Source organism: Emydura macquarii, unplaced genomic scaffold, assembly GCF_026122565.2.
Source record: "Emydura macquarii macquarii isolate MOO-44397 ecotype Brisbane River unplaced genomic scaffold, CSIRO-AGI_Emac_v2 contig_2422, whole genome shotgun sequence".
Taxonomy (NCBI): Eukaryota; Metazoa; Chordata; order Testudines; family Chelidae; genus Emydura; species Emydura macquarii.
The window spans coordinates 4,758,749-4,772,187 of NW_027132559.1; the positions used below are offsets into that span (position 1 = coordinate 4,758,749).

The window sequence follows — 13,439 nt, forward strand, 5'->3', positions numbered from 1 at the left end:
CTCCCTTCAATCACTTTTCTACAGCCTTCTGCCTTCGCTATATCACATTCCTTAAATAAAATCAAAGCAGTTTACATTAAATATACCTACCACTAAGACCTTCAGAATTAGATGATTCTGATGTGACGATTCCAGTCTATGATTTTCTAAAATATTAAAAACAATCAATTGATAAGCAATACAAAGCACAGAACATATGTTAGACATTATTGTGTATTAAAAACAAACAAGCACTTTTTCCCTCCAGTTTGGAGAGAAATATCTAAGCAAGAGACTGTGGGTAAAAGTTTGTGCTATGCCATACCCACCTCAGTGTTTAGCCCATCTTCAAGTATCCTGATGTATAACAAGTATATTAGTATTTTTTTCTATTAAAAATACTTCTAAGTATCTTTTGAGAGAACTTTTTTATAACAGAAAGAGAGTAGGAAAATTGCACTAAGTGTTAACTGTTATTGAGGCTTTGATCCTGCTCCCACTGAAATCAAATGCAAAACTAAATGAGGGCATATCTACACTACAATCTTAAATCAACCTAGATTAGGTCAATTTACAGCCACCGCAACTGCAGTGGAGGATGTTCACACTACCCTCCTTCTGTCAGTGGCACGTGTCCTCACCAGAAGTGCTTCCATAGACTAAAGAGGAGCAGTGTAGGGGGCTGAGAGCCCTCCGCACAGTTCCCTACTGGAAGCCCAGCTGACCCCTGCACCCAAGATTCTCACCTCTCCACTCCTAACTGGGAGGGGGAGAAGGGGTGTGAGGTGGCCACCAGTGGTTTCTCATCTCCGACAGGGAGATCCGCATTGAGAGTCTGGCTGCTATGCTCCCAACAGTGAACCAAGAGCCCACAGGGGCAGCCGGGAGCCTCGATGCCAATGAGCTCCCTGTCAGGACCCTGGGGGGCAGCAGTGCTCCTTGTGGGGAGCCCAGGCAGCAGCCCAAGCTGGGAGCCTGGCAGCCCGGCTTGGAGTGGAAACCGGGCAGCAGCCTGTCTGGGGAACCAGGAGTCAGCTTTCATGTATTGACTACACAGTCAACAACTGATTTAAGAAATGTAATGTCTACACAGACAGTGCATCACTAACTACATCAACATAAGTCCTACACCTCCAATGGAGATGGAGTTATGTTGTCAGTGTAATAGGACACTTACATCGGCGGTAGCAAGGCTGTAGTGTGTACATGGACATAGTTAGGTCAACATAAAGCTATTTTATATTGACCTAACTTTGTGGTTTAGACTGGGGCTGAAATACAGTGTGAAGCAGGAATGGACCTAATGGACTGGGTCCTAATCTAACACCCATAGAAGTCAATGGAAAGACACTCTGACTTCCACTGAACTTTGGATTTGGCCATTAGATCTCAAATGGGACTTCTTATGGTACATGAAGTTCAGCACATGCACAAGTCATTACAGAATTAGGACCTTTAAAGAGTCAGACTTTAGAATTACGATACAGCCTAAACTCTATGCATGCTTTTGTTTTGTTTTAACTATTGTAAAAGTCCCTTCCTTCATGCTCATTGTCCCTGCCTAAGCAATGATTCAATAAGGGGATATATTTGTACATACTCACTTTCCAGAGTAGAAATGTACTTTAAAATTAAAGAGTGGCTATACATGCATCATCTGAGGATTTTTTTAAATCTGAAGTTATCATTTTTATTTTTTAAATTATGCCAGCTCAGTCGTGGTATTCAGTAAGGGCCATAAAATGGATATTCTCTACAGAAAGGTCATGATTAATGTTTTATTATTTTGAGCAGGCATTTCTGAATGCTCCAATGGCTAGGGGAAGAGCTCCTTTGAGGAATGGGGAGATTTTGATTTAGTTTGTAATGTTTTTGAGGCTTAGTGATTATATATGTGGGGAAAATGTGTTGCTATTTTGGATTTGTAGTGATTTTTGTATTGTACTTTTAACTGATGGCAAGAGTCCCTGAAGCCTAGAACAGGCATTCTTTTATGTATGTTTAATTAAATCCGCATTACTATAGCATATTAATTAATTCTGGAGCATGAAGAGAAGAGTCAGAAAAACAAAATACAAACCTTTTACTTAATAGCAGTATTTATTAAAGTAAATCATCTACACTGATACACTTCTTCCTCTACAATACCCTCTTTTCAGGATCTCTAAATAACCTTTAATTTAGTGTAAGCTCTTTCAAAAAAAACATTCAAAGTTTTCTCTTTTCTCAGTGCAATCCTTCCCCCAAACCACTATCTTCTACTAGAATTCTTTTCCTTCTCTAGCATTACTGTATTTTGACTCCTTTAAAGACTCCTGCAACTTCCAATCTCTTGAAGGCTCCAGGGCAGGGCAGCAACATTTCTTGGCACCTGACATTTCTAAGAGACAGCCCACTGGGAATCTCCTGTTAGACGTGTGGAATCTTGGTCTGGACCAAATAACTCTGTACAAGATGCTGTTTTAGAATTTTGTTATTTTCTTTTACGTTTCTGACCACTTCCTTCCAACCAAAAGCTCAATACACCAGTCTCAGAGTGTTGAAATTAGAAAACTAAAACTTTAGGAAATTAAATATATGCTTTTTGTTTTACTACACAATTCGGTAAAAGTGTGCTTCAAGAAATCTGTTAAATACTTTAACATACATTGTATGCTTATTCCACTAACCAAGTAAGAAAAGTTACTAACCTGTATTGCAACTGAAATTCCTTGAGATGCTGGCTAAATATACATTCCACTCCTGATGCACATGCACTCCATGCACTCAAGATCAGTCTCTGTACAGCTGCACCTGTTAGGCCTGCTCAAGCACCAAGTGCCCTCATACTCCCATTCCAAGAGCATAAATGGTGTTGTTGCAGGGCCAACTGCAACTCAGTTCTTTTTCAACCACAGAATCCAGTTGTACAATAGGATTCTGAAGCAAAGAGGAAAAAGGGTGTGTCGTGGAATACATATATATGGACTGCATCTCAAATGATACCAATTACTTCTTCAATTGTTTGTCCATATATAGGTATATATTCCACTCTTGGTGACACCTACGTAGTGACCTACTAACGTGGTGGTAGGTGTTCAGCGTTTCCTGTACACTGCAAAAAAGCTCTGCCAAAAGAATCATCTGCTCTGGATGCATCTATTAAAGTATAATGTCTAGTAAGGAGGTGTATCCCCAAATGGAAGCTTTACAGATGTCAATTATGGGCATGTTTCTCAAAAAAAAACAGTTGAGGCTGTCTGTGCCCTAGTGGAATCAGCTTTAATGCTAACTGGAGGATCTAATTTGGCTAGCTCACAAGAGAGTCTTATATGCCCTGAAACCCACTTATGTAATCTTTGAGTAGAATAGGGCAGCCTTTCATCCTACCAGCAAAGGAGAAGAATAAACTAGGAGAGGACCAAAAAGGTTTCATTCACTGATAGTAAAAGGCTAAGGCCCTATGCACATCAAAGGTTCATAGCTTAGAGATGATTAGAATGGGGCTTGAGGGGAAAACACTGTAGATAAAATGCATGACATGATTTAAATAGAAATCTGGTAGAAATTTAGGGTGCGGCCAAAGAAATACCTTGTTAAAATGGAAAACAGTAGACAGGAGGTCCTCCATAAGACCCCCAGGACTTCCTGCCTCCTAGCCAATGTGATTCCCACAAGGAAGGAGATTTTCATAGATATATGTAAGAAAAAACATGATGCCATGGGCTCAAATAGGAGATCCATGAGACCTGTCAGAACAAGTCCCACATAAGGGTTGGTTCCCTTAAAGATGAAAAAATTTTCAACAAACCCGTAAGGAATCTGGACATAGTGGGATAAGACAAGACATCATATCCCCCTAAAGGTGGGTAATAAGTGCTAAAACAGTGAAGTGCATCTTCACAGAACTAACAAAGTCTCAAGTCCATTAGTGCGAGTAGACAGAAACGCTGGGATTTCCATTTCAATAGTTCGTGGTGTTCAAACCAAGCCAAAAATGCTCTTCACTTAGCAGCAGATTTTTTTTCTGGTAGATTCTTTTCTGCTATTATTTAGAATGTTCTGTATAGCAAATGAACACAGCCTCTCTCCGACATCCATCCAAAATCAAGCTTTTAGATGAAGGGTGGCTCTTTCATTTTAAAAGAAAGGTCAGAGAATAGTGGAAGTAGTATCAGAGGACAGCTCAACAAGTGCATCAGATCAAGATAGCAGAATTGCCTCAGTCAAGTGGTAGACATCAGAACCACCCTGGATGCATCTTGTCTGATCTTTCTGGGTATACTCAGTAGGAAAAGAATCAATTAATAAGCACACAACAGTGCACAGGACCACAGCATGAGGACCACATCCATTAAGGATTCTGTCCCACTCTGGAATAGAAAGTTTGACATTTTTGTTCCTGTCCATCAAAAAGAAAAGTCTATTGATGGATGAACCCCTTTCTTGAAGATCAACTGAATCACTGAATTGTCCACTCATGTTCTGATGAAAAGTGCCTGCTCAGACTGTCTGCCAGAGTGATATGCAGACCTAGAAGGTGAATGGTTCTGAGCGTTATCAGATGCTGGATGCACCAATTCCATAACAAAACCACATTCCTGTACTAATATGATCAAGCTCCTCGTCTGTATATATAAAACATTCCGGTTATCTTGTCTTTCATGATGTGAATGGCACGTCCTTATATGACAGGTAAGAACATGAAAACATTGCAAATTGCTCTGAGTTATAGAATATTGTGTGCAAGTGTCTCCCCTCAGAAGTCCATGTGCCCTGTACCTAGAGGTGATGAAAGTAGGCTCCCCAACCCAGTAGTGAAAGGGGTGAGGAGAAAGTAACTCCCCTGTATACCTTGTTGGTGGTCTTTACACCGACTTAAGGAGGGGACATCCTCTGAAACCATCAGAGGCATATCTAAGTTATCCTTGCTCAGAATGTAGATTTCAGCCAGCCTTGTATGCAGCATAAGTGCCTTCTGCATGACAAAAGTGCAGGATGCCATGTGACCTAGCAGATGGAAAAAAACACTTACTAACCTTTCTGTAAACTGTTGTTCTTCGACATTGGAATGGCCATGTGCAACACATCTTGAAGAACAACAGTTACAGAAACATTAATAACCATTTTTAATTCTTCCAGTGCTTGCACATGTACAGTCCAACGTAGATGACTCACAAGGGCAGGCTTCCTGTAAAACTGCATGGCTGAAGCTGGCATTGTCTCTAGCCTGTTGTGTAATGGCATAGTACATTGTGAACATGTGTCCCGACAACCAGATTGATACCTTACACATGTCCTGAATTGGACTTGTGCTAAAAAAGCAGCAGAAGAGGCTTGAGACCTTGTAGACTGAGCCATTAAGTTGGCTGGTGGTGAGGTGTTCATGAAGTAATAACATGCCCTGATGCACAAAGTAATCTGCTCAGAAATGAGGAGATCTTTCATTCTTTCCATTACTGCTATGAACAGCTAAGTGGATCTGCAGAATGGTTTGGTCCTTTGTATGTAGAAGGCCAATACCTTATATCCAACAAGTGGAGGCACTGTTCTTCCCTATTTGCATGTGGTTTAGGGTAGAACAATGGCAGAAAGATTGCCTGACTGCAATAGAATTGTGCGACCACTTCTGGAAAGAATGATGGGCTTTGGAAGGACTTTGTCCTTAAAAAAGATCATATACGGAGGTTCTGAAGTGAGGGCTCGAATCTCTGAAACTCACCAGGAAGGCTAATTTCCAAGAGAGGTAACAGTGAGCATGTTGCCAGTCATTCAAATGGGACTCCTGTGAGTTTTGACAGAACTAGGTTTAGGTCCCATGGGGGCGGGTAGGACCACTAATCTGGGGGCGCAATCTCTCCAGACCTTTGAGAAACCAGATGACCATCTAATGTGAAAAAATAGAATGGCTGTCAATCTTCAAATGGAGGGCCAGGATGGCCACTAGATGGACTTTGACTGAGGAAAGGGCTAGACCTTGTTATCTCAGCAGTAGTAGTTTAAAATGAGTTGCAGAGGTGACTGCAAGGGCAAGATTTGTTGCTGGAAACACCAGATGGAAAACCATTTTCATTTTGCAAGGTAGGTACCTATAATAAATGGCTTTTTGCTGCCCAGCAGGACCTCACAGACTTGCTCCAAGCAAATTCGCTGCTCCAGATTCAGCCATGGAGCTTCCAGGTTATAAGGTGAAGAGACAGGAGGTTTGGATGCAGTAGCTGACTCTGATCCTGGGATATCAAGTCTGGGTGCAGTGGAAGCTATAGTGGTGTCTCCACAGAGATGCCTAAGAGAGTGGAGAACCAGTGTTCTGAGGATGACCTGTGCTTGGTCCTGCTTGATCTCCATCAGAGCCTGGTGAATCAGCAGGATGGGGGAAGCACGTAGAACAGATGCCTTGTCCACAGTAACAGGAACACGCCTATGAGGGACCCCCGGCTGTAAACTCTCAGGCAGCAGAACTGGTGGCATTTCCTGTTGGTTTGAGTGGTAAGCAAGTCTATATAAGGGGAGTCCCCCACCACTGGAAGATGTCCATTACAATGTCTGAAAGGAGAGACCTCTCATGGTGAGAGGAGAAAGACCTGATGAGGCAATTGGCTAGCTGGTTGTGAATCCCAGGAAGGTAAGATGCCTCTAGATTAATCAAGTGATTGATTCAGAGCTCCCACAGGGAGCTTGCTTCCTGACACAGGGGGAAGAACGCGCTCTGCCCTGTCTATTTATGTAGAACACAGCTGTGGTATTGTCTGTGATGACCAAAATGGAACTGCCCGTCAGATGACGGAGAAATGCCTGGCAGGCTAGGTGTACTGCCCTGAGCTCCCTGACACTGATTTGTAGAGAGAACTCATCTTAGGTCCAGAAACCTTTAGAGACCCTATGTGGGCTCCCCAACCAAGGGCCAATACGTCACATGCCACAGAGAAGGATGGCTGGGGCTTTGAGAAGGCTATCCCCGTGCATACTATGTGGCTGTCCAGCCACCATATCAATGAGTCGAGGACCTGGACTAGAACTGTGAGCACTGAGTTCAGGTGATAGCAAGAGTGGGAGGAGACCACATCTAGCCAGACTTGAAGAGACCTGAGTCGTAGCCTTACATGTTACACTGCGTATGTACACAATGCCATGTTTTGGCCCAGAAGACTCATGCATTTTCACACAGTCATGATGGGATAATTTTGGAGGGATCTTATCATGGATGTAATTGAGAGGAAGTAGAGTTCTCACTTGCACTGAAGGAGTAGAGCTCTGATGAACTTTATCCTTTGGACCAGGATCAGGGTAGACTTCTGGAAGTTCAACAGAAGTCACAATGCATTGAAGGTTGATTGAATGAAACAGACACCAGCCTCCACTTGAGCTCTGGATCGGCCCTTGACAAAACAGTCGTCGAGGTATGGGAAGACTCCCTTTTTCTTGAGGAAGGCCACTACTGCCGCCATGCACTTGGTGAAAACTCGCAGGATGGCTAACAGGATGAACCGGAGCACTGTGAACTGGTACTGACCTTGGGTTCACTACACATCTTAGAAAATGTCTGTGGTCACAAAACATTGAAATATGAAAATAAGCATCCTTTACATCAAGGACAGCGTGCCAGTCCCCAAGATCCAGCGAGAGGATGATGAAATCCAAGTAGACCATGCAGAACCTTAGGTTTCTGAGATATCAGTTGAGATGATACAGGTCTAAAATGGGTCTGAGACACGCCCCACCCCTTTAGCTTTCAGAATTGGGAAATAGTGGGAGTAGAACCCCTTTCCTCTCAAGCGAAAGGAAACCTTGTCCACGGCTCCCAGCCGAAGGAGGAATCGGACTTCTCGTTCCAACAGGAGCTCATGAGAAGGGTCCCTGAAAGGGGGGGGGAGGTTGGAAGGTGGGGTAGATAGAAATTGGATGGTGTAACCCAATTCTATTGTGCTGAGAACCCAGAGATCTGAGGTGATCTGAGGCATCTAGGAAATAGACAAGGCAGTTGGAAAAACGAGGGTGGGTGGGGGACAGCTGGATCCAAAGCAAGGGGGATTGTGATGCCAACCTCAAAGGTCTCATCAAAACTAGTGCTTTGACAACTGGGGGTACCTAGGAGCAGACTGCATACGGCCTGTCAAGGGTGACTAAAGAGGGGGCCTGCGTCTGAACCCTCACCTCCTTCTCTTCTGTTGGACCCGCATGGCCGTCTGAGGGAAATAACGGCTTGATTGCTGTGGCTTATACTGCTTCCTTGAATCTGCTGGTACATCAAGTCCCAGAGTTTTTAAGGTTGCCTTGGAATCCTTAAGGCCATGCAGTCTAGTGTCTGTCTGCTCTGAGAAGAGCAATGATCCCTCAAATAGGAGGGCCTGGATCGGGTGTTATACTTCCTGAGGAAGCTCAGATGACTGCAGCCAGGAAATCCTGTGCATTGTAGCCACCATCACCATAGACTTGGCCCCGGAGTCAAGGCTGCCTGTATGGAGGCCCAAGCTACAGTCTTCCCTTCCTCAATTAGGGAGGAAAGCTCTTGTCTCAAGTCTTGGGGGAGTAGCTCCTTAAATTTTGTCAGAGAATCCCAGATATTAAAGATAAGGCTTATGGTTTGCTAAGCAAAGTTGAAGGTCCCCCTGTTGAGCAGGTCTTCTGCCCTAAGAAGTCCAGTTTCGTAGGATCCTTTGCCTTGGGCATAGTACCGCCTGTCCCTAGCGATCCCTTTTGTTGGCCGTCACAACTTTCAATGTTCCCGGGGGAGGAAGAGGATGCAAAAAAGGAAATCGTACCCCTTGGCAGGAACAAAATATTTGTGCTCTGTGTGCTTTGCTATCAGGGGAGAGAGGCAGGGATTTGCCACAAGGCCTTAATCAGGTCCATGATGGCATCAGTCAGTGGCAGAGCTACTCTAGATGGGCCTGCTGGTAAAACAATATCCAGGAGGCTGTGTGTCACCTCCTTGACCACTTCCACTTGGACCCCTAGGTTTGAGGCTACCTGCTTTAATAAGTCTTGGTAAGCCTTATGGTCATCCTGTGGTAGAGAAACCCCGGGTGCCACCATTGCCTTGTTCAGAGAGGAAGATGAGGAGACTAATATGGCTCAGGAGGCTCAGTTGGTTCTTCAATATCCAGAGGTGCCTGTGCAGCTTCCTCTTGGGGCTCGGTGCTGTGTTCAGTCCTGGAATCCAGTTTCAGGGTCTCTCTACACAGTACTGGGGGTGCCCTAGCCTCCAAGATGACTGAGTGTGAGCGCCTTGAAGAGGTAACCTGAGCCGGAAGAAAAACCCCAGGGTTCCAAAAGGGCCACTGCATGGTTGCCAGCCTCCACAGACCTGGCAGCCAGACGGCCAGGGGTACCGATGGATTCGGTTCTGTGCCAGAATGAGAACAGCCTAGGGAGTAGTGACATCGACTACATCAGCGAGGGGAATATGATCCCATTTTGGACTCTGATGCCACTAGATGCCGGGGAGGGTGTCTGAGGAGATCTCGTGGTTATTAACATGGGTTTTCCCTTGGATAGCTGTTGCGACATCCTGGTGACAATCTCCTGCCACTTGGAGGCACCAGCAGTGCCAAGTCCTGACCCTCCAGCAAGTTCAGTACTGGTAGGGTTAGGAAAGTCCCTGGCCATGGCACAAGCTTTGAGGGTTGATGGCACGACGAACTGTCTGGTGTGCTACCCTTGTCCTGGTGTCAAGGGTTGCTGCGGTACCTGGGCTGCAGGCAACCGACATTGCGGAGCCGGGAATGAAGAGTGGCCCAAAACAGGTCTCTCTCTCTCCCTGTCTCCTTTGTCACCAGAGTCTAATTTCTCCTGTGCTTGTGATGTTTCTTCTTAGGCACCAGTGAAGATGATCAGTGATGACAGTCCCAGGTTGTTGGAGGCTGAGGTGCCCAGTGCCGAGTCCAGGCATGGCTCCGAGGCTGGTCTTAAGGCCACCTCCAGGAGGAGGACCTTCAAAACGTACAGCAAGGTCCTTCTTGGTCCAAGGCTTGAAATCCCTGCAGATTCGGCAGTGGTCTTTCCTATGAGCTTTCCCAAAGCACTTGAGGCAGCTAAAGTGTGGGTCACTCAAGGGCATGGATTTACTGCATGAAGCACAGGATTTGAACTCCAGTGACCGAGGCATGCCCCGGCACGAGGACAGTGGACATCCACAACTATCTAAGAGTGGAGGCATCTAAGCTATCTACAACAACTATAAACTATGCTAATTACTAAAACTACACAAACTATTTACGCTAAATTTGTCAGAAAAAACCCACTAAAAGAATAATTGCATCAGGCAATGAGGAGTTCCAGAAGCTGTCACAAAACACGGTAAGAAGGAACTGAAGGAGAGTGGGATCAAGCAGAATCGAGAGCACTCTCCTCACCAAATCCTAGAAGTGTTCATAATCATCCAGATAAGACAATGAAGAAAAGATTACCACTTCACGCAGAGATGAAGAGGAAACAACCACTGATGACTGAATGTTGTTCCTCCACAGATGGTTCCTCCAGATGCTGACTACATCTTGAAGACACGCCTGAGGCAGCGCTGTTTTCTGTCTCTGGCTAGTTCTATACTGCAGCTGGGAGGTGTAACTCTCAGCTCAGCTAGATGTACATGTGCTAGCTCTGCTTGAGCTAACACGCTAAAAATAGCAGTGGCATAGCTGGTGGCGCAGACTAGCCACCTGAGTACAATCCTGCCCAAGATCCTAGATATGTACTCAGGTGGCTACCACGAGCCGCCATGGCCACACTGCTACTTTTAGCACTTTAGCACGAGCAAAGCTAGCAAATGTACGTCTAATCCAAGCTGGGAATTCAGCTCCCGACTATTGCACAGACATACCTTTTGTGCGGGTACATCTTTACTGATGGCAGCAAATTCGCTGCCATCAGATTGATCTATCTGGATTGATTGAGCAGTCAGTGAAGACCCGCTCAATCCATCTGGAAGTCAACACGTTAAAACCACCCTCTTAAGTGGCGCAGTGCAGTGAAGATGCCGCGTAGAAGAGGAGTTACAAAGTCGATGGGAGTTATACAAGCTACTCTGCATAGCTTGCGTAACTCCTATCGACTGCCACCAAATTTGAAGGTAAGTGTAGACCAGGCCATAAGCTCTCCTTTGAGAAAATGTATGAGAGGTATGCTCACAGGAAGGAACAGAGGGTCTCCAACATGACCATGTAGGAACATTATAAGGAAACAAAGTAGTGCCCCAAGGTAAGGGAACCAAGACATATGGCTACCCTCGTATCTCCTACAGTGCTTAGATCTGTAGGAAACCACAACTCTCTCTCTGACCCACAGAACTAGGAAGAAGGAGCCCTACGGGAGTAAGTGGTAGATCCCTTCCCAGTTTAGTGGGAATCAGAAGAATAAAAGAATTTCAATTACAGAAGAGGGGCTGCAGATGCATTCAGTACCAGAGACAAGGTAGGTTACTGCTAGACAGTGGGGCAACATATTAGTGGAATGAGGAGGCCTACTTGTTGCAAGGAGTACTCAGCTTCCTCCATTATCTGGAGGTCCCTTGGTTTTATATATCTCATTGGTACAGAAGTAGATGGGGCTGTGAACCCCTGAAATAAACTATAGCCCAAAGCAGTAGCCGGAGTCAAAGTAGTGGGTACCAACATGCTCAGTACCACTGAAGAGGTAGCAACCAATGCCAATACATGTGGTACCATAGACACCTCAGTGACTGGCAATTTTGGTACTGAACATTGACAAGGTACCCTCAGTAGGCAATACCATGCTCCCTAGGAGCTCCTATGGTATCCAGCTCAGGTTGTTGAGTCTCCTTAGATCAGGAGTGGAGGGACAATTTTTCCTCTTGTTTACAGAGGTCTTTTGAGGAGATCTGTCTCTACTCTTAGAGGAAGAACGATGCTCTTTTTCATCATCAGACTTAACAGGGACAGTCTTAACAGTATCCCCGGAAGTCAAACACTTAACCAATGGAGCCCTGGAGCTAATTGATGCTGAGTTCATAGGGGCACTTCTGAGCAACACAGGCAGGTGTACAGAGAGATCAGATGAACCCAGGTTTGAGGCAAACTGCATGGAATGGTGAAGAAGAAACATTTTAAGCTTGGCTTCCCTGACTTTTTAAGACCTTTTCAAAAAGGACTACCACACAGTGCATTTATTGAGGATATTCTCCCAAACAAAAGAAACACTTGACCACATAATGCTGAGATTCCTTGACCACAGGATGATGTTCCGAGAAGTAATGCTGAGTAGAGATAGGATCCACCTATCGAGGAAGGGAAAGAGCATCTTTGGATATAGACTGGCTAACCTAGTGAGGGGGGCTTTAAACTAGGTTCCATGGGGACAGGACACAAAAGCCCACCAGTAAGTCAAAAACATGGAGACCTGGAAGAAGGGTCAGAATCTAGGGGGAGTACGGACATAAAAGGAATAAGGGATAGACAAGAGAGAAGACAGAGGGGAAATCAAATCAGTATCTTAGATATCTATACACTAATGCGAGAAGTATGTGGAATAAGCAGGAAGAACTAGAAATGCTAGTTAATAAACAGGACTATGATATAGTTGCCATCACAGAGAACTGGTAGGATAACACATGACTGGAATATTGATACAGAAGGGTACAGCTTGCTCAGGAAGGACAGGTAGGGAAAAAAAGGAGGAGGTGTTCCCTTATATCTCAATGATGTATACATTTGGGCCGAGGTTGAGATGGAAATAGGACACAGACTTGTTGAAAGTTTCTGAGTAAGGATAAATGTGGTTAAAAAAAAACCAAGGGTGAGGTCATGGTAGGGGTTCACCAGAGACCGCCTATCAAGTAGTAGTAGTGAATGAGGCCTTTTTTTAAAAAACAACTAACAAAATCATCCAAAGCACAGGACTTGGTGGTGATCGGGGAAACTACCCAGTCATCTATTGGGAAAATAACACAGCAGGGCACAGATTATCCATCGAGTTCTTGGAATGTATTGGAGACAATTTTTTATTTTAGAAGGTGGATAAAGCTACTAGGGAAGAGGTTGTTCTAGATTTGATTTGGACAAAAAGGGAGGAACTGGTTGAGAATTTGAAAGTGGAAAGCAGCTTGGTTGAACATGACCATGAAATGATAAGAGTTTATGATTTTAATAAATGGTAGGAGGGAAAAGAGCACAATAAAGGTAATGGATTTCAAGAAGGCAGACTTCAGCAAGCTCAAGCAGTTGGTAGGTAAGATCCCATGGGAAGCAAGTCTAAGTGGAAAAACAGTTCAAGAGAGCTGGCAATTTTTCAAGGGTACAAGAGTAAACCATGCCACTGAATAGGAAAGATCAGAAGTATGGCAAGAGACCACCCTGTCTTAACCAGAAGATCTTCAATTATCTGAAACTCAAAAAAGTGTCCTAATAAAGTGCAAAATAGGTCAAATTACAAAGGATGAATATAAACAAACAACACAAGCATATAGGGATAAAATTGGAAAGGTGAAGGCACAAAAGATTAAAACAGCTAGAGACAAAGGGTAACAA

General features: G+C 44.5%; 1 protein-coding gene across 4 annotated transcripts in view; it reads right to left on the minus strand.

Moving 5' to 3' along the window:
* The window catches only part of ANO10 (anoctamin 10), a 245,925-nt gene that overhangs the window by 194,190 nt on the left and 38,296 nt on the right, over positions 1-13,439 (minus strand). For all 4 annotated transcript variants that reach the window (XR_010922337.1, XR_010922338.1, XM_067561828.1 and 1 more), the window contains exon 7: positions 91-146. Coding sequence is in view for 2 of the 4 variants with exons in the window: in XM_067561828.1 (XP_067417929.1) it covers positions 91-146 (56 nt within the window). In the remaining 2 variants the exon portion in view is untranslated. The remainder of the gene's footprint in view (positions 1-90; positions 147-13,439) is intronic.